The sequence below is a fragment of the Camellia sinensis genome, chromosome 4 (genome assembly GCF_055761805.1).
Source record: "Camellia sinensis isolate YWXY chromosome 4, ASM5576180v1, whole genome shotgun sequence".
In the NCBI taxonomy this organism is placed as follows: domain Eukaryota; kingdom Viridiplantae; phylum Streptophyta; class Magnoliopsida; order Ericales; family Theaceae; genus Camellia; species Camellia sinensis.
Window position 1 is genome coordinate 189,749,643 of NC_138964.1, and position 24,313 is coordinate 189,773,955.

The 24,313-nt window shown below is 42.4% G+C and overlaps 1 protein-coding gene across 2 annotated transcripts in view; it reads left to right on the top strand.

Moving 5' to 3' along the window:
* LOC114256039 (uncharacterized) overlaps positions 1–24,313 on the top strand; it is a 30,085-nt gene that overhangs the window by 3,321 nt on the left and 2,451 nt on the right. Inside the window, exons 4-7 of one of the 2 annotated variants that reach the window (XM_082922650.1) lie at positions 864–910; positions 22,640–22,743; positions 22,848–22,942; positions 23,191–23,263. In XM_082922650.1, the coding sequence (XP_082778776.1) occupies positions 864–910; positions 22,640–22,743; positions 22,848–22,942; positions 23,191–23,263 (319 nt within the window). The remainder of the gene's footprint in view (positions 1–863; positions 911–22,639; positions 22,744–22,847; positions 22,943–23,190; positions 23,264–24,313) is intronic. The other variant, XR_014365450.1, reaches the window with a different exon arrangement.

A 24,313-nucleotide genomic window follows, 5' to 3' on the forward strand; every position in this document is an offset into this window, starting at 1 on the left:
AGTTCCCCTCATCCATCCCCTCTTTTCCCTTCCCTGTATAATATCTTTTGAATTAGGGAGACAGTAATACACCCTTTTCACAGGGAAGAAGAATGAATTGCACAATTCTTAACCAAACTTGACTACATGAAAAGTAATAACTCAATTATATTCGTACTTTAATACCTTCAAAACTAACCTTCTTGAAAGTAAATAAGCTGTCCAGAAGGAAAGATCTTCAATTTGTTTGGTTTGAAACCCAAACAAAAGGAGGAAGACAAGAACAGATATGTGATATTTTACTAGTCGTGAAGTGTTGTCTTTTTTTTTTCTTTTTTTTTTTTTTGGATGAATAATGAGTAAATTTGCTCATGAAGTGTTCTTGACTAGTCATTAGTAAAGAAATATGTAAACATGGATAATAATAGATTTGGTCATAGAGAGATTATTAACAGCATCAATCAGGATTTGGCTTTTGAAGGATGTGGATGATAAGACACACAGTCATGGAGAACTTAACAACAGTCAGTGTTTTGCGTTCTTAGGAGTAGGACATTGTATCTGGTGAGATGGCATAAGTAGTGTAATGATAGTGAGTGTTATGGCTTTCTTAAAAATAAGATTTTATAAGTGAAAGTAGGATTCGATGGTATAATAACTTCAGTTTGTAGTTGATATGCACAGGTCAAGTACTTTTGGGAACATATTCAAAATATTAGTCTTGTAAAGAATTTTTTGCACTTGAGCTGCAGTTGTTGCTGCCTTTTATGTGCTTTGAGTTCACATTTTCATGCTACTCATGTATCTTCAAGAAGAATGCATTATTTATTGCTGTGAACTGCCTTATTGGTGTCTGACTTGGGGCTATATTTTATTCATTTTAGGAATTTATGGTGACTTCAGGAGCCATAGGACCTTCAAAACCTTATGGGTAATTGTAGTTTGGAATTGTACTAGATATACTTGAGGATTTTTTCCATGATTTCCAATTTTCTCTCTCATCTGCAATGTGAACTTGCACAAATGTCTTAGCATCTTATAAAATTTATCTGTTTGTCTTCTCGTTGGTCTTATAAAAGCTGATTTTTTTTCTTTTTCTTTGTATCTTATATGAATTTTGTAAAAAAAAAAATTGTTTCTATTGATGGTAAATCATCTATTTTCTTACTTAACAATTTAGTGAAAAAGAAAATAATAATGGCTCTAGAGTGGCTCTAGAGTTGCACATATTACATATTTCCATTGAAGCATCTAATTGTCTTGATAAACGCCTAAGAAAGGATATTGCAATATTAAAGAGGAACGAGAAAGAATTCTCTCTCTTTTCCTGTTGGGATGGAGGTGTCAAGTGGGGGGCTTTGTTAACCTAATGGAACAGTTAGTAATTTAGTAATGGTAATCATAAATTTGGAGTGGTTTCAGCAAGAACACCTTTGAATCAGGTTGATGAACTATTTTTGAAAGGATTTGTTTGTTATTCTTTTCAATTTTGCATATTATCTCACACAACTATCATATTTCTAGGACATGACGTATTGTTCGAAACTTTTTCCCCCTTCTATATCTTAAATCAAGTAGTTAGAGACGTTAACATGTCTGTAGAGACATAGATGCTTTTAAGTATGACTTTTGATACTTTGCTAAGAAGTGTGGTTTTTACTTTTGCATAATTGAAATTTGAGAAGATATTCAAAATGCCTAGCTTGATGTGGACTCCCTATTAAGGTTTGAGTTGATGTTGAATGGTTCGTGAAAGCAACTTTGAAGATGGAATGACTTTTGGGCTTTCAAGGCCAATGGAAATAATATAAAAAAATGCAATCCTTTTTTAGAACTTAAGCACACTATCATTTCTATATTGAAAATGCTTGGAGTAACATAGATCCACTATGATCGGGAAACTTCAACAAAATTTTGGTTTACCTGAAATTTTTATTAGAAGTGATATCCATTGCTTTTCTTTCTCCAAATTAGTTCAGTTCATTGCTGTAGATACACTCGGTCGACTTCATTCATAGCTAGCTTGAGTTATGTTGTTGATCTGTAAATTTATATCGCTATGCTTCGAAATTTATATTAGCTGAAGCATGTTGAGTTAGAACACAACAGCTATACAAAAGTGAATCTTTATTTAGATACAAAGATACACTCATGTATACAAGAAGACTCTCAAGGACACCTCACTTTTGGAATCACTCACACTCAAGCACTAGACACCACTCTTGATTGTTGTGTCTTGTGTCTTCCAAATGAGGTCACTTCCCTTTATCTAGTCATCCACCTCCTTAATGGATGGCTAGGATCATTTTGATCCAAAGGCTATTATTAACCCTCTAGAATATTCTAGCATATACTCATATTTTCCAATATTCTAGGACTCTTTAAACTATTCTAGTATATAATAGTACTTTCTATACTTCTAAAATATTCTAGAACCTTCCGGAACCTTCTAGATTTCTCTAGATTTCTACAAGCTTCTCTAACGTTTCGAAATCTTCTACAATATTCTAGAATCGTTTGGATTTCTTTAGATCTTTCTAGAGTCTTCTAGATCTTTTGGGAGTCTTCTAGATTATTCGACATATGCACTTAATAGCCTAGATGATTCTACAAAAGTCAATGATGACTCTTAACACTCCCTCTCAGCATTGACTCCTTTATTTAGTTCTTCTTTTGTAGTTGAGCCTAGTTGCTTCCGAAGCTCTACAAACTTTGAAGCTCCAAGTCCTTTAGTAAGCAAGTCTGCTACTTGGTCATCTGTTCTGATTGATTTCATCTCTATCTCTCCTTGGAGCACTTTCTCTCGAATGACATGATAATGTACCTCCACGTGCTTTGTTCTTCCATGAAATTGGCTTCATGTCCTTAGGCTTAGGAACTAGCTCCCTTGTCTGATTTTGTCTGAGGGCTTAAATCTCTTCCTCCATTGCCTTCATGTCCTTTGGTTTGCCTTTCCAAACGTCGTTGGCTCTGTAATGCTATTTTCTTCAGTTAGAGCAGCATTTGCATACTTCGGATTAGGCTTAAATTGTCTTTCTGACCTTCTGAGTTTTGGTCCAATCTCTTCAACCCCTTCTTGTTGGCCTAGGTGAACTTCTTCTGGACTCTTGTGATGGACACCTGTTTTCTACGAACTTGAAAAACTTTTTGGTGTCTTTGACAAGTCAGGGTCTAGCGCATCACCACTTTGTGTTGATAATGGCCCCTTGATGATTTCTAAACTAGGAGGTTGCTTTTCCTCTTGTTTTTGCTCCCCCAGCTAGGGGTGTAATTTTGGCCCGACCCGGCCCAACCCACGGGCCAGAAAACTAGGCCCAAGCCCAAGCCCAGGGGTATTCGGGCTTTGGGGGGGCCAGTGGGCCGGGCCTCAGGCCAAGCCCCTAGGCTTGGGCTTTGGGCGGGCTTGGGCAGGCCTAAACAATTTTTTTTTTTTTTTTTCCTACCAAAATTTCATTATTTTCCATTAAAAATAACACTGGGCATCGGGTGGGCCAAGCGGGCCGGGCCTTGGGCCGGGCTTTTGGACGGACCTTGAGCGGGCCAATGGGCCGGGCCCATGCGCCCAGCCGGGCTTCAAAACGATGGCCCAGGCCTAGGCCCAAGGCCTTGGGTTGGGCTTGGGCTTGGGCCTAAACGGGTCGGGCTCACCTCGGGCCACAGGCGAGCCACGGGCCAAAATTACATCCTTACCCCTAGCTTTTCTTGTAATTGATCTTCCAAATTTCTGGAGTCTGGCAATGGTACATCTTGTGAAGACCACAAAGATGATGCTTCATCAAATACAACATTCCTCGAAGTATAGCAGCGGCCAGTCATGGGGTTGCAACATTGTCATCCTTTCCTTTAACTGTCGTAACCCATGAAGATGCAACGAATTGTCTTTTTATCAAACTTGCTACGTAGATGATTTAGCACAAATACGTAACAGACACATCCGAATACTCGAAAGTGACTTACGGGCTTTGTGTGCCATAACTTCTGAAAGGGTGAGACCAACCCCAAACCTACCTGCGGTAGCCTATTGATCACATGAGCTCTCGTCTTCATATATTTAGCCCAAAATTTGCTAGGCACATTCTTAGCATATAGCATGCTCCGACAAGTTTCTGCAAGATGCCTATTATTTCTTTCAGCCACTCCATTCTGTTGTGGAGTACTTGAGTAGGTAAACTGATGTTGAATTTGGCATTCTCTAAGATAGTTAAAGAACTCATCTGATGAATATTCTCCTCCATTATCTGTTCTTAAGCATCGAATTTTCTTTCCAAGATCGCTTTGAACCTTCTTACGAAATTCTTGGAACTTGGCCAAAGCTTCAGACTTCTCTTTCATAAAATACACCCACACGTACCTTGAGAAGTTGTCAATGAAGGTCACCATGTAGCGCATTCCGCTGATTGATGCTTGTTTTACCAGTCCGAAGACATCTGAGTGGATAAGCTCTAAGGGTTCCTTAACTCTATACTTTTAATCTTCATATGGTAACTGATGTGCCTTACCATACTGACATCCGGCATGAATTGTATCTTCTCGAATATCTAGTTGAGGAAGGCGCTTGAGTATAAACTTTTTCATCATAATTTTTAGCTTGTGATAGCTCACGTGACCCAAGCGTGCATGCCAAAGGTCTGCAACCCGATTCTTTCGAGTCTTATCTACGTAGGCTGATTCTGCTAACATTACGCAGATAGACTCCAACCGTCTTCCCTCTATGATGGGAGTACCAGATAACTTAACCTTCTGGTAAACCTTCACATTCTCTGGGCCGAATAACACATAGTTGCTTGAGGATGTGAGTTGTGAAACTAATAACAGATTCTTCTTCATCCCTGGCACGTGATAGACGTCATACAGATGTATTTGGTTAGAGTTGAAGCGAGAAATGATGATTGTCTTACCAACATGGGTGATCGATAGGCTTGTATTATCAGCGGTCACTACTACCTGGCCTCCTTTGTACTTGGACATGCTGGACAGCTTCTCCTCGTCACCAATCATGTGGTTAGGGCATCCTGAATCAATGATCCAATCATTGTTGTAGTTGATTGCTCTAGTTTTAGACTCCGCCACAAGAGCCGACTCATTAGGCTCAGACACAACTGCACATACAGCCACTTCACTAGCGGTTGGACTATGTTGCTCTTGCACTTCCCATGCATCAAAGTCTACTTCTTCAGAGTAATAAGTCTCATTAGGATCAAACACTGCAAAGGATGCTTGGAAGTCCCGTTCTTCCTCATTGTTGTCTTGGTGACTTTTGGATGTCACCAAGTTACTTTCTTCTTGCCTTATCTTTGAATGACAATCTTTTGCGTAGTGACCTCTCTTTCCACATTTGTAGAACTCTATGTTACGCCGCCAGGGTGCTGAGGATCGTCGATCATGGTTATTGCTACCAAATTGAGCTCCCCCTATTTGAGAGCTCACATCCTGTTGCTGTGATTCGGCATGTTCTTCATTTTTCTTTGCCCTTGTAGCGTTAGGCTGTCTTGGTCCACCTCTTCTATTATTATTACTGAAAAGTGCCTTTTCTTCAGTATTCAATGAGACCCCAGCCATTTGTTTGCATAGGCTTTCTTGATTGGCCAATAAATTCTCCAACTCTATAAGAGATGGTTGAATTGGCCAACCCCTTATAGCTGTGGTGAATTCATTATACTCGGGCCTTAGCCCATGTATAATGATCCTCCTCATTCTTTCGTCATTAATATTTGCTTTAGGATCTAGATCTGAAATTACATGACATAGATCCTTAATTTTTGTAAAATATTCACTTATGGAATTACTTCCTTGAGTGGTAGACATCAACTCATTTTCTAAAAATTAGAGCCGGACATCATTTGTTTTTGAAAACAATGATGCAAAGGTGTCCCATGCTGCCTTGGGTGTGTCAACATTCCTGATGCGCCCGAGCAACTCATCCTCTATGGTTGTCTTGAGCACATACATTGCCTTTCAGGCCTTGATCTTCTATTTGCGGAGTGCCTCGACATTTTTCGTGGAAGGTGGTGCAGTCTCATTTCCATTAACAACTTTCCACAAATCCTGCCCTTCAAGGTAGGACTTGATGTGACTCTGCCAACTCTGGTAGTTGTTGTTGTTGTTGAGTCTTGTAACTCCACTCTTTGTGTTCCCAAGATTTACCATCGTGACTTGGTGTGATCCTCCTGCACTTTCACCAAGTAAGTGTGGTCACTAATCCACAAGCTTCACAATCTTAAGCTGTGCACGATCAACTCAAGAAAACGGTCCTTGACCGCCTTGCTCTGATGCCAAATTGTTGAGTTAGAACACAACGGCTATACAAAAATGAATCTTTAATTAGATGCAAAGATACACTCAAGTATACAAGAAGACTCTCAAAGACACCTCACTTTTGGAATCACTCACACTCAAGCACTAGACACCACTCTTGATTGTTGTGTCTTGTGCCTTCCAAATGAGGTCACTTCCTTTTATATAGTCATCCACCCCCTCAATGGATGGCTAGGATCATTTTGATCCAAAGGCTATTATTAACCCTATAGAATATTCTAGTATATACTCATACTTTTTAATATTCTAGAACTCTCTAAACTATTCTAGTATATAATAGTACTTTCTATACTTCTAAAATATTCTAGAACCTTTCGGAACCTTCTAGATTTCTCTAGATTTCTACAAGTTTCTCTAATGTTCCGGAATCTTCTACAATATTCTAGAATCGTCCGGATTTCTTTAGATCTTTCTAGAGTCTTCTAGATCTTTTCAGAATCTTCTAGATTATTCGACATATGCACTTAATAGCCTAGACGATTCTAGAAAAGTCAATGATGACTCTTAACAAAGCAATCCTAGACCTTCTAATCTTGTTTTTTTTATGGTCTATAATTGAATTTTTTGTTACTACTGTTTTATTGACTTTTGCATTTTTTTTTTTTTCATTTTTCATTTTCCTCAAGTCCTATGCTGGGGTGGGGAGTCTGGGAAAAGTAAAGCACACTATTTTTTAGAAAGTCCTTATAGTGCCATCACAGATGTACTGCTTTACAGGCTTGGAGAAAACTGATGATACTGCGTGTTCTAGACGGAACGGGTCGGACTGATCCACGCTTCCCAAACCGGTGTCCGATCTACCAAGCCCACAAAGAGACCTGCACAAGAGTTCAACGGGGAACGGGGAGTCCCCCAGCGAACCCTCCGACGAGCAAGTTAAGAAGAGAGATGGAATGTAGAGATAGATTAGTGATAGAAAGCTTAACCTTCTTCTTGTCTTTGACATCTGCTTATATCCTCTGGTAATCATTTCGTTGTCCCTTCCGACCTATCATCTTGGCCGAAAGTCTATGCTCTAGCTTGCCTTGTTCATGGTGAGGCCGTTCTGTCTCGAAGGGGAGGGGTTATCACAATAAATGCTGTAAGGGCCTTCATTAATGGCTGATGTGCAATGCAATAACTTTGCAAGATCTTTGTCTGCTTATGTGTCTTGTCTTTCTCTTGCCACGTGTTTAGATGTCATTGGTTCTTAATGCCATGTTGAGCTTCAACAACGTTAGGCTTTAGTATTTGAATTATGTATTGGGCCCTAAATGGTGGGCTATATCCTTCATGGGCTTACCCGTGTCAGTAGTCCCTCATTTCCAAGTGCAGCTTTAGTCTAACGAAGGGAATAATGAAGAAAACGATGGTTGTGAGAGACTGGCGGGGCGAAGACTGATCGAGAGGTAGGCCGACGACGATGGGTGGCCGAGCAGAGGGAAAGACCCTGAGGAGGGCCGACCGCGAAGGGTGACCGAGTAGAGGGACTCACCGTGAGGAGGGCCAACCGTGAAGGGTGACCGTGTGGAGGGACCGACCCTGAGGAGGGCCGACCACGAAGGGTGACGGAGTGGAAGAACCGACCCTGAGAAGAGCTGACCGCGAAGGGTGACGGGGTAGAGGCACCGACCATGAGAAGGGCCGACCACGAAGGGTAACGGAGTGGAGGGACCGACCTTGAGAAGGGCCGACCGCGAAGGGTGACAGGGTGGAGGGACTGACCATAAGGAGGGATGACCGCGAAGGGTGATCGAGTGGGGGGACCGACCGTGAGAAGGGCCGACCGCGAAGGGTGAGTGGCGGTGCGCAGGGCTCGAGGGGCGGCGGGGCACGTGGTGAAGTGAAATGGAATAGATAGGAAAGGGGAAAGGGGTAGTGGATCGTGGTCGTACACGTAGCGGAATCCCATAATGGGGAAGGTTAGGTGTTGAACAAGAAATGAAGCGATAGGTTAATAGAGGGTGTTGAAAAGACGATTTTGGTGGATTATTGAAAATTTTCAAACTGACGAAATTTAATTGTGACCCTTGGAACACATGCAAACCTTGGGCTTTTAGTGTTATCCGCTTTACCTATCTTTTTGCAAAAAATCGAAATGTTCCAGAAGTAAACCCTTTTCTGTCGAGTGATACGCCTTTGCAACATTTCGTGAACTATCTTGCACCAACGTCTGAAGCGATACGCAGGCATACCAGAGGGATGGCTCGAGAGGATGTGCCCACCGTGAGACTAGATGCGTTGGGGGACGACGACGCGGTGGACCTAGCAGAGCAATATCGTACGGAGTGAAGGGAGGGGGAGGTAGTGAGTCAGGCGGTGCGGGCTCGCCCTAGGACAATGATTGCAGCTGTGAGACCAATTAGTCAAGTGGAGCCGGACCACTGGCACACCAAACTGGACAGATCCATACTGACGGTGGAGGAGTTAGAGGGAATAAGAAGGAAGTACCAAATTCCCTTGGAAATAGGGTTGAGGCTACCCACATCTAGGTAGAGGGTGTCGGATGTGAGGCCTGACGAATTCAGTCTCTACGAGGAAGCGTTGCGAGAAGGTTTGAGGCTACCTCTCCCTGAAGTAGTGGTGGACGTGCTGAATGAGCTAGAAGTGGCGCCATGGCAGTTGATGCCAAACGCCTGGAAAATACTGATGGCCTGCGCGAGTTCCTGGCAGCAAGCAACCAGAGGAGTGGCCATGACTGTGAAGGAGTTTTTCTCCTGCTACAAGGCCTCTGGCCAACAAGAGACGTGGGTGTCGTTGTAGACAGTAGTAGGGCGAGGAGTAGTGGCGGGGCTACCGTCTTCGGTGAAGGGATGGAGGCCGATATGGTTTTTTGTGTCGGCGAACGGCGGAAGGGGAGTTCGGACAACGTGGAAGGTCCCCACCAAATCAGTCAAGCCCAAGTTGGACGGGGCAGCCGAAGACCGAATGAAGAAGGTGAGAGAATGAAGAGAAGAGAAGGGAGTAAGATGGGACGAACTTGTCCTTCCTTCAACGTTGTTTGCCCTGAACTTGGGACCGCAACCGTTGGGGGAGGATCTGGCAAGGGAGGAGTTGGAGGTGCAGAGGAAGGCGAATGAAGAGGAGGAGAGGAGATTGTTCACCAGAGCGGACAAATATAGAGAGGCAAAGTTGGGGCCTGCTCCGAAACCAATCGCGAAGGAGCGAGTCCAACCGCGCCCTAAACCGCTGGAGAAGAAGGATCTGAGCGGTTTTGAGCCACGACCACCTCCAGTGGATCCTCTGAAGGAGGAGCAAAGAGGAGGTGGAGGTTGTGGTGAAGAAGAAGAAAAGAGTAAGGGAGATGAAGGAGGGGCCAGCCTTGAAGAGGATGAAGGAGGTGGTGGCAGAGAAGACCCCCGAAGTGGGATTGGAGACAGCGGCAAAGGGGATGGAGAGTGGGGCGACTGGTCCTAAAAAACTGGTGAAAGGTGGGGCGACTGGCCCTGAAGAGGGGGCAAAACAGCAGCCCAAGGGGGGTCCTGCGCCCCAAGGAGAAGAAGAGAGGGCCAGGTTGAAGACTGCCATTTACCATGCTCCAGCAGTGTCCGAGCGACTGGAAAGAGAAGGAGGTGAAGCCAGGACAGCTGCAAATCGCCTCTTGGGAGTAGTGAAGGACGCGACTGTGCGCTCGATAGCCAGTTTCACTGAGGCCGAACAGCTAAGGAGGTTGTGCTCTGCCCAGATGGAGGCGACTGCCTTAGTAGAAGCCCTACTGAACAAGGCGGCGGCTGCAAAAGACGAAGTGAGGCCACTGACGGCAAAGTTAGAGGAGGTGGAGGCCCAACTTGAAAGTTTGAGGAGGGAGACTGCAGGCTGGAGGAGGACCGCGCAGAGTGCGTGTGTTAGGGGGCTAAAAGAGGCCCAAAAAGTCAAGAAGATGGAGGTGTTGGCGATGGTGCAAAGCTATTCCGCCGACCGTGCCAATGCTGAGCTGCTCGTAACCAAGTTAGAGCTGGAGACAGCGCGCCGCAAGGTGGTGTCGCTAGAGTTCCAGCTGGCTGGCGAGCAGAAGAAGCTGGAAGAGGCCCATAAAGCCTGCACCGTCGCCAACGAACGGTGGGATGAGGCCATGGTCTGCAATGAAGATCTGCATGCTCAGTCGATCAAAGAAAAAGAAGAAGCAGATCTGAAGATCGCTGAGTTGGAGAGGGCACTGTCAGACGAGCGGGCCAAGTCAGTGGCGGAGAAGGTGGGGTTGGAGAAAGCCTTGGTGGAAGAAAGGGCCAAGTTGGCATATGAGAGAACGGCGTACCCCGACCTATGTGTTACAGCGGTAGAGCAGTTCAAGGGGTCCGCCGACTTCCAGATGGCCATTGATGCTGCGATCGCCAACAGCTTGGCGAGAGAGGGGGATAGGGGGGTTGGCCCGTCGGGAGCGATCGCTGGGAGTCAGAGTGAAGAGGAAGTGATCCAGAGCTTCCAGTGGTCAGACTTCTACAAGCATGAGATGGTTGAGTTTTGGGACAGCGGCTGAAAGGCTTTCAAGCGTAAAACAGAAGAGCTGTTCCCAGACTTGGACTTCAGTAATGTAAGAATAGACGAAGACAATGTGGCCCAGACCCCCCTAGACGAGGGTGTTGACGAAGAAGACCTTGCCTCAAGCGAGGATGAATGATTGATGTGAATAAAATTTGTAAGGAAAATTTTGGTTTTTTTTTTTTTTTTTTGGGTGTAATTTCTGTAGTGAACTTATGTGTAAGTTTGTGAATAAATAAAATTATGAGTTGTGTTTTTCACACTATTGTCTTTATTTCTTGTAGATCTGAAAAGAATGAGAATGGTCATTCAAATAATGCTTGTGTATAAATCGTAGTGAAAGTTGAAAAGTAGGAAACCAGTCTAACTTGTAAGAAAACTATGACGCAAAGAATGTTAACAATAAAAACATTGAAATGTAAAGGTCTTAAAGTGTGAGAGTGTTGAGAGAATGTGAGAGTGTAAAGGTCTTAAAATATTAAATCATGTGGTCAGAGTGTTGAGAAATGAAGGATTGGGTTGGGAAATGAAAGTTAAAAAATGTAAAGAATGTTAAGAGGCGTAAAAGCATGGACCTGAAATGTAACTAAGTATGGAAACTATGCTATAAACATGAAGTTGTAAGAATGCTTGAGCCATAATTAACTCAGTATGGCTGAGGCTTTAAGTAACTTAGTCTGGTTGAGCCCTTCGTGCTCAGTCGGGCTGAGGCTTTAAGTAACTCAGTCTGGCTGAGCCCTTCGTGCTCAGTCGGGCTGACGCTTTAAGTAACTTAGTCTGGCTGAGGCTGCAAACAGGGTGTTATTGAAATACCACGCAGATAACTAAGACATAAGAGTGTTGTCATTTAAAGCGTAGCCCCATTGATCACAAATTTACACCATGTGAGAAAAGGACAAAAACATCCAAGTACGTGGATTGTCAAAAAGAACATACAACAATTGATCAATACAAAAAATAACGTTTTTATTGAAAATAATGCTTCAATTGCTCGGCGTTCCATGGATGGGGGAGATCTCGGCCTTTCATGTCCTGAAGTCGGTAAGTACCCGGATGAGGTCTGGCCTTAACAATGTAAGGTCCCTCCCACTTGGTTGCCAGCTTGCCCTCAACCGGATTTTTGGCGAGAGTTGCTTCCCGCAAAACAAGGTCCCCAACGAAAAACTCCCTCAGTCGGACTTTGCGGTTATAGTGTGTTCTCATTTTCTGTTGATATGAGGCCCACCAAACAGCAGTGGTCTCTCGGAGCTCTTCAATCAGGTCCAGGTCTGCCCAACGTAACTCTTCAGTTAGTTCCAGATTCAGGTGCAGAACCCTTGGAGTGGGCAAACCGATTTCCATTGGGATGATCGCCTCAGCGTCGTATGTTAAGCGGAAGGGGGTCTCCCCAATGAGGGTTCGGGCAGTAGTACGGTAGGCCCAGAGTACGTTTGGTAATTCCTCAACCCAGAGTCCTTTAGCAGCTTCCAACTTAGTTTTGATGATCTTCAAAAGAGAACGGTTGGTAACCTCAACTTGGCCATTGGCTTGGGGATGACCTGGGGAAGAGAAGTATGGCTGGATTTGAAGCTCTGCATAGAACTTCCTGAACTTGGCATTGTCGAATTGTTTGCCATTGTCGGAGACGATGGCTTGAGGGATGCCAAATCAGTACATGATCGACTGCCAGATGAATTTGGTTGTGTTCTGTTCGGTGATTGTGGCGAGTGGTTCCGCCTCCACCCATTTAGTGAAGTAATCAATGGCGACGATTGCGAATTTGGTTTGGCCTCGGCCAGTGGGCAACGGGCCAACTAAGTCAATCCCCCATTTTGGCGAATGGGTTAGGACTGCAGAGTGTGATCAGTTTTGTAGGAGGAGCATTAGGGATGTTGGCAAAGCGTTGGCACTTATCACATTTAAGCACGAATTCAATGACATCTTGATTGAGAGTAAGCCAGAAGTAACCGGTGCGAAGTATTTTGTGGGCTAGTGACCTGGCCCCGAGTGATTACCATATATACCCTCATAAACCTTCCTCATCACGTAGGTAGGTTGAGTAAGATTGAGGCATCGCAGGTATAGGCGTGAAAAGCCACGTTTGTACAACAGGCCGCTAATAAGAATGTAGTTGGACGACCGGACCCTGACTTTGGCGGCCTGCTATTTGTCGTCTGGCAGTTCCCCCTTTGTCAAAAATAGAACGATATCGGCCGCCTATGGAATAGGTTCGTTTTGGAAGAAGTGGACTTGCTGCTGGTTTGGGGAAATGGCGGGGAGGGCTAGATACTTGAGGCGGACACCATGGCGGAGGTCAGACTAGTCTGCAAAAGCTAATTTAGTCATCTCATCTGCCTTGGAGTTTTCCGCTCGAGGGATGTGCTTGATGTAGAAAGTGTTGAAGAGGCGAGCAAGAGAGAGTGCAATATCCCTGTAAGCCCGCATTGTGTCTTCCTTGGCATCAAATTCTCTCGTAATTTGTCCGACAATAAGTTGGGAATCACTGAATACCTGGATATGGCTGACACCAATGTCTCTGGCTAGGCGGAGGTCGGCTATCAATGCCTCATATTCAGCCTCATTATTGCTTGCGTTAAACAAGAAGCGGAGAGCACACTTGAAGTAACCACCTCGGGGGCTGTGAGGATAAGACCAGCCCTACTGCCTTCTTTGCGGGATGATCCGTCGACGTTGAGGGTCCAAGAATGGGGTTCCTCTGCCTCAGTGTGGGGTTACGGGGTTGGTGGGGGTCGTGGTTGGAGTAGGATTAGTGAATTCCAAGATGAAATCGGCAACAGCCTACCCTTTGATCGCCGTTCGAGGTCGGTAGGAGATGTCAAATTGGCTAAGCTCGACCGACCATTACATAAGTCTGCCGGACAGCTCGGGTTGTTGGATTATCTTCTTCAAAGGTTGATTAGTGAGGACCACTATGGAGTGGGCTTGGAAGTAAGGACGGAGTCGTCTTGAGGCGGTGACCAAGGCCAAGGACATTTTTTCTAGCAATGGGTAGTTCTGTTCGGCGCCTCTGAGAGCCCGGCTAATGTAATAAATTGGGCGCTGTACTGAACCGTCTTCCTTGATGAGGGTCGCACTGACTGCGGTGCTCGAGATGACTAAATAGAGAAAAAGAGGCTCGCCCGTGAGTGCTTGGGAGAGTAAGGGGGGGTTGGCCATGCACTGCTTCAACTGTTGGAAAGCCTCCTCAGATTCGGTCGTCCATTCGAAAGTCTGCCGAAGAACTTTGAAGAAGGGGAGGCATTTGTCCGTTGCGCAAGAAATGAAGCGGTTGAGGGTGGCGACTCTTCCAGTAAGCCTCTGAACCTCCTTAACCGTTCTGGGTGACTGCATTTCTATCAAGGCCTTGATCTTTTCGGGGTTAGCTTCGATGCCTCGCTGACTGACCATGAAACCCAAGAACTTCCCAGATCCTACGCCGAAGGTGCATTTATCCGGATTGAGCTTCATTTGATACTTTCGTAGGGTGCCAAAGGTCTATCGCAGGTCGGCCAGATGATCAGTGGAGAGTTTGCTCTTGACTAGCATGTCATCAATGTATACTTCCATGTTTCTGCCTATCTGATGATGAAAAACGGCGTTGACCAACCGTTGGTAAGTGGCTCCGGCATTTTTCAACCCAAATGGTATGACACGATAATGGTAGGTTCCCCGATCGGTGATGAAAGAAGTGTGTTCTTGGTTAGATGGGTGCATCAGAATTTGGTTGTAACTAGAGAAGGCATCCATGAAGCTGAGTATTTGATGTTCGGCCGTGGCATCGACAAGTAGATCTATGCGAGGAAGGGGATAGCTATCTTTGGGGCAAGCTCGATTGAGATCAGATTAGTCGACATAGAGTCGCCACTTACCATTGTTTTTACGGACTAGGACCACATTTGACAGCCATTTAGGGTAGTCCACATTTTTGATGAACTGTGCCTCAAGGAGCTTATCTACTTCAGAAGCAATTAGGGTATTGCGTTCCGGGTGAAAGATACGCTACTTTTGGCGAAAGGGTCAGCAATGGGGCTCAATGCTGAGACGATGAGTGATGAAGATGGGATCAATACCCGGCATGTCGGAGTGGGTCCAGGCAAACACATCTTTGTGTTTAGTCAGGAGGGTTGTAAGGTCAGCCTTGGCTTGTGAGGATAGTTGGCTGCCGATCTTGGCTATTTTTATTGGGTTGATGGGATCGATGGGGACCTCGACAAGCTCCTCCACCGGTTCCCCTCTGACCAGCTCGTCTTCGTCTCTGACGTCGAGTCCTTTAATGATCATAGCCTCCTTTAGCTTGACCACTTTAAGTGAAGCCACGTAACATTCTCTGGCCACAGTCTGCTCTCCCCTCACCGTGTCGACCCCAAGGTCGGTGGGGAATTTGACGGTAAGATGGAAAGTGGATGTCATAGCTCGGAAGGCATTCAGGGCGGTGTGGCCGAGGATCATGTTGTAAGTAGAGGGACAGTCGACGACAAGGAAGGTGACCAACTTTGTGGTCTGCCGCGAATATTCACCGATTGTGATGAAAAGATCGATGGAGCCTATGGAGGTCACCCGATCTCCAGTAAAGCTTACCAGTGGGGTTTAGAGAGGGGACAGACTTTCTTCCTCAACCTTGAGCTGGCGAAAGGCATTGAGGAAGATGATGTCTGAAAAACTGCCGTTGTCGACGAGGACCCGTCTAACTTTGTAATTGGAGATGAGAGAAGAGATGACGAGGGGGTCGTTATGGGGGTAACGGATGCCTGTGCAGTCGGCTTTCGTAAAGGTGATGGGCTCTATCCACTACTTGGGCTGGTTGGAAGGGCGGTTCAGTGTGGCAACTTCTTTATCTGAGCTCTGCCTTATTTTTCTGAGTTCTGCCTGCTGGGCCGAGCGGGATGGTCCTCCACAAGCGAGCCCGCCAGCAATAACTCTGATCTCTCCGACAGGGGGGGTAGGATTGCCTTGTGCCCGGGGTTGCTACGGAGGCCTATCATGACCTTGGTTAGGTTAGGCAGGTTGTCGAAGAGGGGTGCACCGGCGGTTATTTATGATAGGTTTAGTCCTTTGCCTTTACTGAGGGCAAGTTGCCGTGAACCGACTAAGACGTCCCTGACGTATCAAACCCTCGACCTGGTCTTTGAGGTTAACACACTCCTCCGTGTTATGGTCGTGGTCTTGATGAAAGCGGCAGTATTTGGACTGGTCTCGCCCGTTGGAAAGAGACCGTGACAGTTGGGGCCATTTTAAGGGATAGTCTCGTTGGATCTGGTTTAGGACTTGTTCCATGGGGAAATTGAAGGGTGTGTATCATTCGAACCGGCCGGGTGATCGGGGTGGTCGGTCGGTATACTGAGGTGTTTGGTGAGTGTACGGCTTGTTTCTAGTTTCGGAGTCCTTTCTCTTCTCTCTGGGGGTCGGGTTTTTGGCTGTAGGATCTTGTCGGGCGGCTAGGGAATCTTCGGCGTTCATGTATTTTTGGGCTTTGGAAAGTAGGGTTGCCACGGAGGTCAGGGGGTTTTTAGAGAAGGAGAAAAGGAAGTCAAATGATCGTAGACCGACCATGAAAGCTGTAAGGATGACCTTGTCATCGTTTTCTGCTACCTGCAGGGCTTTAGTGTTGAAGCGGGTGACGAAGCTGCGCAGCGACTCCCCTCGGTCTGACGGATATTGAGGAGTTGGGTTGGCGAACGCCGCAGACGCTGGGCACCAATGAAATGGCTGAGAAAGGAGTCACTTAGGTGCTGAAAAGTGGAGACAGAGTCTGCTGGCAGTTGACTAAACCAGAGCGCGCCGACCCCTTAAGAATTACAGGGAAGGCACGACACATGATCTCGTCAGGGAATGCATGGAGAATCATGAGGGTCCTGTAAGTTTCCAAATGGTTGACCGGGTCTGTTGTGCCATCGAAAGAGTCAAGCAAGGGCATTTTGAATTTAGGAGGTAAGGGTTTGTCCCTAATGGAGGCAATGAACGGTGAGTTAACTGTGGTCAATGGTTTATTCTGCATGTTTTGCATGACTCCTTGGAGCTGGAGCTTCATGGCTCGGAGTTCTGCATCCCAGAGAGGAACGTTGTCACCACCGGAATGCAGTGGAGGCTGGACACTACTGGCCTCTCCCTCGGGGGTGGGTGCCTAGATCGACGGATGTAGGACCCGGGGAGGCGAGTTCATATCTGGGGGAAGGGGTTGCAAGCCTTCCAAGTTAGGTGGGTAGGGCTGTTGGATGGGATGGGTCAGGGCTCATTCTTGGTTGGGTGGGATATTTGGAGGTGGTGGAGGGGGCATAAGAAGGTTTCTTTGGAGTAGAGCATTAATCAGGGCTTGGTTTTGCTCGGCGAGGCGGTTAATGTTGTTGGTGAGCTTGGTGAAATATTGCGGTGGGTTGTTTGGATTGGGAGGGTCGGCTCGGTGGTCAACAACATTGTGGTGAGAAGCCATGGATCTAGTCGTGACCATCCATCTTGGTGGGTGGCAGGAAGGGGTTTAGGAAAGGGTCTCCGGCGGCAATGAGCACAACTGGCGCGCGGAGCAAAAAGATTCCCACAAATGACGCCAACTGATGATACTACGTGTTCCAAACGGAACGGGTCGGACTGATCCACACTTCCCAAACCGGTGCCCGATGTACCAAGCCCACAAAGAGACCTGCACAAGAGTTCAACGGGGAGCGGGGAGTCCCTTAGCGAACCCTCCGACGAGCAAGTTAGGAAGAGAGATGGAATGTAGAGATAGATTAGTGATAGAAAGCTTAACCTTCTTCTTGTCTTCGACATTTGCTTATATCCTCTGGTAATCATTTCGTTGTCCATTCCGACCTGTCATCTTGGCCGAAAGTCTATGCTCTAGCTTGCCTTGTTCATGGTGATGTCGTTCTGTCTCGACGGGGAGGGGTTATCGCAATAAATGCTGTAAGGGCCTTCATTAATGGCTGATATGCAGTGCAATAATTTTACAGGATCTTTGTCTGCTTATGTGGCTTGTCCTTCTCTTGCCACGTGTTTAGATGTCATTGGTTCTTAATGCCATGTTGAGCTCCAACAACATTGGGCTTTAGTATTTTAATTATGTATTGGGCCCTAAATGGTGGGCTATATCTTTCATGGGCTTACGCGTGTCAAAAACCATTGGACTGGTTGGTTGAAGTTATATGTTCGGTAGTTCCTTTTCTTTTTTGGGGGCGAGGGGGGGTTGGAAAAGTGCTTAATCAAAAGCAATAAAAAAAATATTTACCTTGTCTGGTTTTGATTGATTTTTTAAAAATTATTTTTTTTATTTTTCGTATTTTTTTGTTTTTAGTAATTTTTTAAAACGTTTTAAGTAATTTTTTTTCTTTTCTAGAAGTATATAACTTAGATACACTAAAAAGTAAAATATTTGTGAAAAAAATATTTCAAAAATTCAATAAATACATAAAAATATGAAAATCTATTGAATTTATATATTTTTTTTTTTGATGCGACAATCGGCTCAGGAATTAGGGTTCCCACATGTCATCTTCCCCTTTTATCTAGACATCAGGTTAAAAAAAAAAAAAAATAGTGGGGTATAATAGTAAAATTGACTTTTACTTGATTTGGGCTGTTATTTAACGTACTCTTTTTTTTTTCTTTTTTTTAACATTGTGTTTGATTAGAGAATTTAAAAGTAATTTTTTTTAAAAAAATAAGTGAAATATAAATAAAATATATTTTTTATCTGATTTCATACACATTTTTCTTTCTCTTTTCAAATTCCTTTCAAAATCTTGCAACCAAACACAAACTTAGAAAAATTCTATCTACACATCACTTTTACTCTCAATTCACATCGTTATCTTATATTTTTTTATTACCATTGTGCCCCTCAATGAAATTACCTTTTAGAACAAAACCCTAAATCCCCTCAATACATCGACACTACCACCATCAACACTAGCCATCATCACCATCATCACCAACATTCCTTCTCCTCAGCTTCCTCGATGCATCATCATCCTCTCTCTTCTTCAGTTCCATTGCTATAGTCGTCGCCATCTTCTCAGCTTCGTTCCTATCTTCACTACCTTGCAACCACCATTTCGACAACCCACCAGCATCGCACCTTTGAACCTTAACGACCCACCACCATCATAACTTACATTCGATCGGTGACCGATCACGAACAACCTAGAGAGATTTGTGTTTGGAGAGAGAGATATCTGTGGTGTTAGAAGGCGATAACGAGGTAGGGTTGCAGCAATTATTTGTCACGGCAGTAGGCGACTACAATGGCGGTTAGGCATGGACGACGGGGGTGCTACAATGGTAGTAAGGCAGCGACAGTGACTAAAGGAAGCTAAGTAAGAGCACTGAGGAATGGGAGAGTATAGTGGCGGCCAATAGTCGACGATAGATGGTAGACAATGGTTAAGGTTAGGGTTGTTGAAGAAGAAGAAAAAGATGAGGGTAATATGGTATTATAAAATCACCATTCTTTTTATAACCCCCACATTTTCTATTTTTTTTAAATTCCAATTTTGTCCTGATATAAAATTTTATTTTTACCCCCATTCCTAATCTTCTAACCCTAATTTTCCAAACCCTAACCCTAGCCCCTCTCAACTTTAGCTACCATATCCATCTGTCGCCACTAGCACTTCCATTTTCGTCTCCCTCTTATCTTCTTTTTTTCTTCTTCTTTTGAAAACCCCAGGTTTTCATCTCTCTCTCTCTCTCTCTCTTGCGTGCGCTTGCTTTAGCCGTCACCACTATAATCTCTCTTTCTCTCTCTCTCTCTCTCTACGCATGGTTGGGTTGCTAGGGTTTGGAGATGTGATGGTGGTGCTCGCGAAGTCGTGAAAAGGCGATGACGACGGCAGGGTGTTAGACAACTTCGTCGACTATTCAACTTTTGACTCGGAGATGTCGCCCCACTCATCGGCGACTCCAATAGAAGCGTTGTCGTCAAATGAGAAGTTGTAAAGGATGTCAAATGTGAGGGGTTTGTCGAAAAAGTGGGTCGGAGGTAGAGAAATGGGTGGTGGATAATATGGGGTTTATGGCGGTGACGGTGGTTTTGGAAATGAGAAAAAATGGCTAGAAAAGAGGCGACGGGGCAACAAAAAAGAGCAACGGCCGACGGTGAGAAAAGGTTATAAGTTGGGGGTTCAAATAAGAGGGGTATAGTTAGGATTACGGTGGGGGTTTAAAGAGAAAATGAGAGAGACTCAATTAAGTGGGTAGGGATTCAAAGAAGTAAAGGGTCCAAAGAAATATGATAGGGATAGATAGCAGCTCTCTTACTTGATCTAAGAACAGTTAATCCTAGCCTCATTTAGCAAGTTGGGTTGGGAGTTAAAATAATCAATAAGACAAAATACTCAATCACATCACTCTCTCTATTTTTTGTACGTCTTTTCATAAAAAAAAAATAACTAAAATAACATATACCCAAACACTCCGACCACAAAAAATATCACAACATTTCATTTATATTGTTTGGATACAAAACCTTTATTTATAATCTTTCATTTTTTAACAATTTCATAAAATTTAAGAAAAAAAAATAATGATTCTATAATACACATCCGTTGGTTACGCTTTTTGTAATATTTGATTATGATCTATTAAAGTGTTAGTTATGATAAATTGTAATATTAGTTAAGTCATTATTTTGGTTATGAATCAAAAAGGTTTTGGTTATTCCTTATGTAATATTTGGTTATAACTTTTTTTTTTTTTTAATTTTAGTTATGATTTATATAAAAATTGCGTTATGATATGTGTGATAATTAATCTCATGAATATCGATACTTATATTTGAGAGTGTATGATAGCATTATCCAAGGGAAAAAAATATTATTTGACTTTTGGTAAAAAGTTTGATTATTTATTAATTTTACAAAAAAAATTACAAATGTATGATAAAACAATTATAATAAATTTTTCATTAAATTTAAATTTAATAAAAAAATATAATGAATAATTAGAGATGCTCGAGATTGGAAGCAATTAAAAATGAAATGAGCCAAGTCAAAATTTGAGCTGTTTTAGTTTGGCTCTAGTTTGAGCTCAAAATCAATTTGGAGTTAATCACCCAAACAAAAAATCAATTTGGAGTTCGGTTAGTCAAATAAAGTTTGAGCTAGAAAGTCAAAAATTTTGGGCCAAATAAATCAATTTTGTAATAAATAAATAAAAGAAAGCTCAACTCAATTATTTGAAAAATTACAAATTAACCAACTTTTTAATGCTAAAAAATCATTAAAAAAAGTCCCAAAGAAATTAATTTTTTTTAGTATTATTGTTTTTTTTGGGTAGTTTTTTAATTAATTCATAAAAAATAATAAAATAAAATATTTAAGAAATTTGAATTTTGCTCGAGTCAGTTCAATTATATAAAATACTTGTATCATTAATAAATTTATCAATTAAGGAGTATATAAATTTATACAAATTGATTATATAAAAATACTAGGGGTGGGCGCGGGTCGGTTGCGGCCACAGAATCTCCAATCCGTCATCCGTCAGCCAGATTGGCAGATTGGAGAAAATCAATCCGCATCTGTCCACTAATTCGGCGGATGTGGATTAAGCGGCTTGGTGGTTTGGCGGATGGATGTGAATCGGTTTGGCGGTTTAAAATTTTATAAATTTTTAACATAATTCAACTTGTGCACTTCCTCAAAAAAAAAAAAAGTATTACAATCAATGATTTAAAAAAGTATTACAATCACTGTATGCCTCATCCAAAAAAAAAAAGTTTAAAACTTTAGAATATCACAATCACTGCATGCCTCATCCACATATTACAATCACTGCATGCCTCATCCACATAAAGTATTACAATCTATGGTTTTTAAAATATAATAACAATTCAAACCATGAACAGAGCAGTAGTAGAGATTGTATGTCTCTATATTGTTACATCTATATATGTTTTTGAAAACAAAAGCCAACCAGCATATATCATACTTTCTATTTATTATTTTTAGAGTTAAATTTAAAAACCAAAAAATATAGATAAATAATACGTTTATTTTTTTCAATTAAAAAATGTATTCAAGTTAAAAACTTTTTTTCAACAGAATATTTAAACTCTTTTTCAATTGAAAATACAAACAAAATATTTAAACAAATTGAAAACATAAAATCTTATAAATTATTAGGGGTACTCGCGGTTTGGCGGTTCGGTTGCGGCCAAAGGAATCTCAAATCCGCCATCCGTCCGCCAAATTGGCGGATTGGAGAAAATCAATCCGCAACCGTCCGCTCATCATCACGCATCCGTCTAAAATGTGGCGGATCGGTATATCCGCTGCTCACCCCTAAAAAATACACACAAAAAATTTGTGCTTAAGTTAGACTTATTTATATAAAGATTCGATCTTGAACAAGTTTTAACCAATTGAACACAAAACAAACTTGAGTAGCTTTCATATCAATAAATTTCATGTCTTTTACCTCAAAAAGACACGAAAGACTTTAATTTAAAAACTTAGGCCAAGTTTGGCTACTGTCAAAAAAGTGCACTTATTTTATCTTTTTATCTTTTTTGGGTCACATCAATCAACATCTCCTCTCTACTTTTTCTACACATAATACAAAAAAAGTCAAAAAGTGCACTTATTTAGTCTTCCCAAACTAGGCCTTAGTAAACTTAAGGTCTTATTTGGCATGATCTGAAAAAGTTAAAAAGTTACTATTCTATTTAAACCACATCATCTTATTTAAGTCACATCACCTCTCTAACATATCACTTCAAATTCAACTCATACCCAACTCATATTTCATAAAAATTTAAAAAATAAATTTATTTAGATCATTTCAAACCACCCCTAAATTTATACTTAAACTTAACTTATTTAATTAATAAAAAAAAACAATTTAAAATAATTTTTTAACGAGTTAAATACTAATCGCCTGATTCGTGTTTTTGTGGTGAAAACCCGGCCCGAAATAGGCCCGTTCAACGGTAATTAATAGGCGACAAATCAATGGACGTGGGGTTTTAACGCGCAGTCAGCTCGCAGAGATTTGGAAAACTCTTCGTCAGACATTGCCAAGGTGAGACGAACATTCTCTCCCTTGAACTCTCCCTCAAATTTTGATTTTCAATTCCAATTTTATAATCACCAGGTAGCTCTCAATTTCAAGTTCTCTGTTCTCAGATTCGAAACTATGAATTGGGTTCAACGCAAGATCTATCTCTACAACGTCACTTTCGGACTCTACATGTTAGATTGGTGGGAGCGTTGTCTCTTCAGTATCCTCATCTTCATTGATTTGTCCATTTCTTGATTTATTTGTTTGAATCGAGGGTTTAATTTGCATTATAAACTCAACAGATCTGCCCAATCGCAAAACCAGATCACTTAGCTTTTTCTTCCCATTAATTGTGTTTGATTTTTGGGATTTTTTTGCAATTTTTTTTTAAATTTTTATGGGTTTTTGAATGAAAGATCAGTGCTTTGAGTTTTGGTTTTGGTGATTGTGAATTCTTAATGAACATAGATACTCTGGTGGTTGTGTTGATGTGGTTCGTTTGCCGCAATGGGTTTCGATCTGCTACTGAGTTTTGCAAAAGGTACCTCATTCTGTCTTGGAAAGTGATGGCTTGAATTTTGAATGTGCCATTTCATTACCCATTTTGTTATTGTTATTTGACTTGGTTGTATTACTCCTTATTATCATCACCAATATTAACCATTATTCTGCAAAATTGGTTTTGGGGGGCTTTTTATGAATTACAATTATGCTTTTAAATTATGCATTTTGTTCTAATAACGATGTTTAACATTCTCATTTGCTGCCTCAAATGCCTTTTCAATGTACTCATATTGCTTATTTTCTACGCACCTGCATGATTTCCCTACCCTTCTTCAATGTCAAGGGCCATATAGGCTTTTCTGTTTCATTTTTCTAAGTAATTGATTTAGGAATGAAAAATCCTACTATCTAGTGACAAATAAAGTAGCTGACTGACCATCTAGATATTCTTTAATAATCTGAATGAGATCTTCTTATTAAAAAAAAAGGAAAGAATGTTTGAAGGAGATTTAAAGATAAACTTGAAGTATGGAAAAGAAAGCGACTAATATTAGCCAACCAGCCAGAGTCCTTGCACCATATTGGGAGATCAAGGGTTCAACTCTCCTTTCTGTGTGGGGGCTTTTTTCCCACTTTGAGAATTGTATATATGTGATTTCCCTTCCCAAGGACCCCAAAATATTCAAAATTACTGAAAATGTTTTCCATTTTTATAGTTTTTTTTCTTCAATGCAATTTTGAATGACCATGGAGTTTTTAAAATTTTGGATTATCCTCTAAAATCTTTAAATCTCGTAGCAAAAATTTGTGGATAAAATGGATATTTGAAAGTTGTCTTTGATAGGATTTAGGACCTCACATGATTAGTGGGGATAGTTAGAGGTGAGTAAGTTGGTTGGGGGGACATTATGGGAAGTCTGCTAGGCACTAAATTGGTGTAGGAATTTTGACTTGGGCTGTACAAGAGCGGAGGGTATATTAGGAGGATGACGAGAAAGAAAGTGAGAGTAGTAATGGTTTGGATGCAGTGAGCTAGAGTCTCTAGACTACTACTGGAGATTGCTTGGAGGCAAAGGAGGGTGGCCAT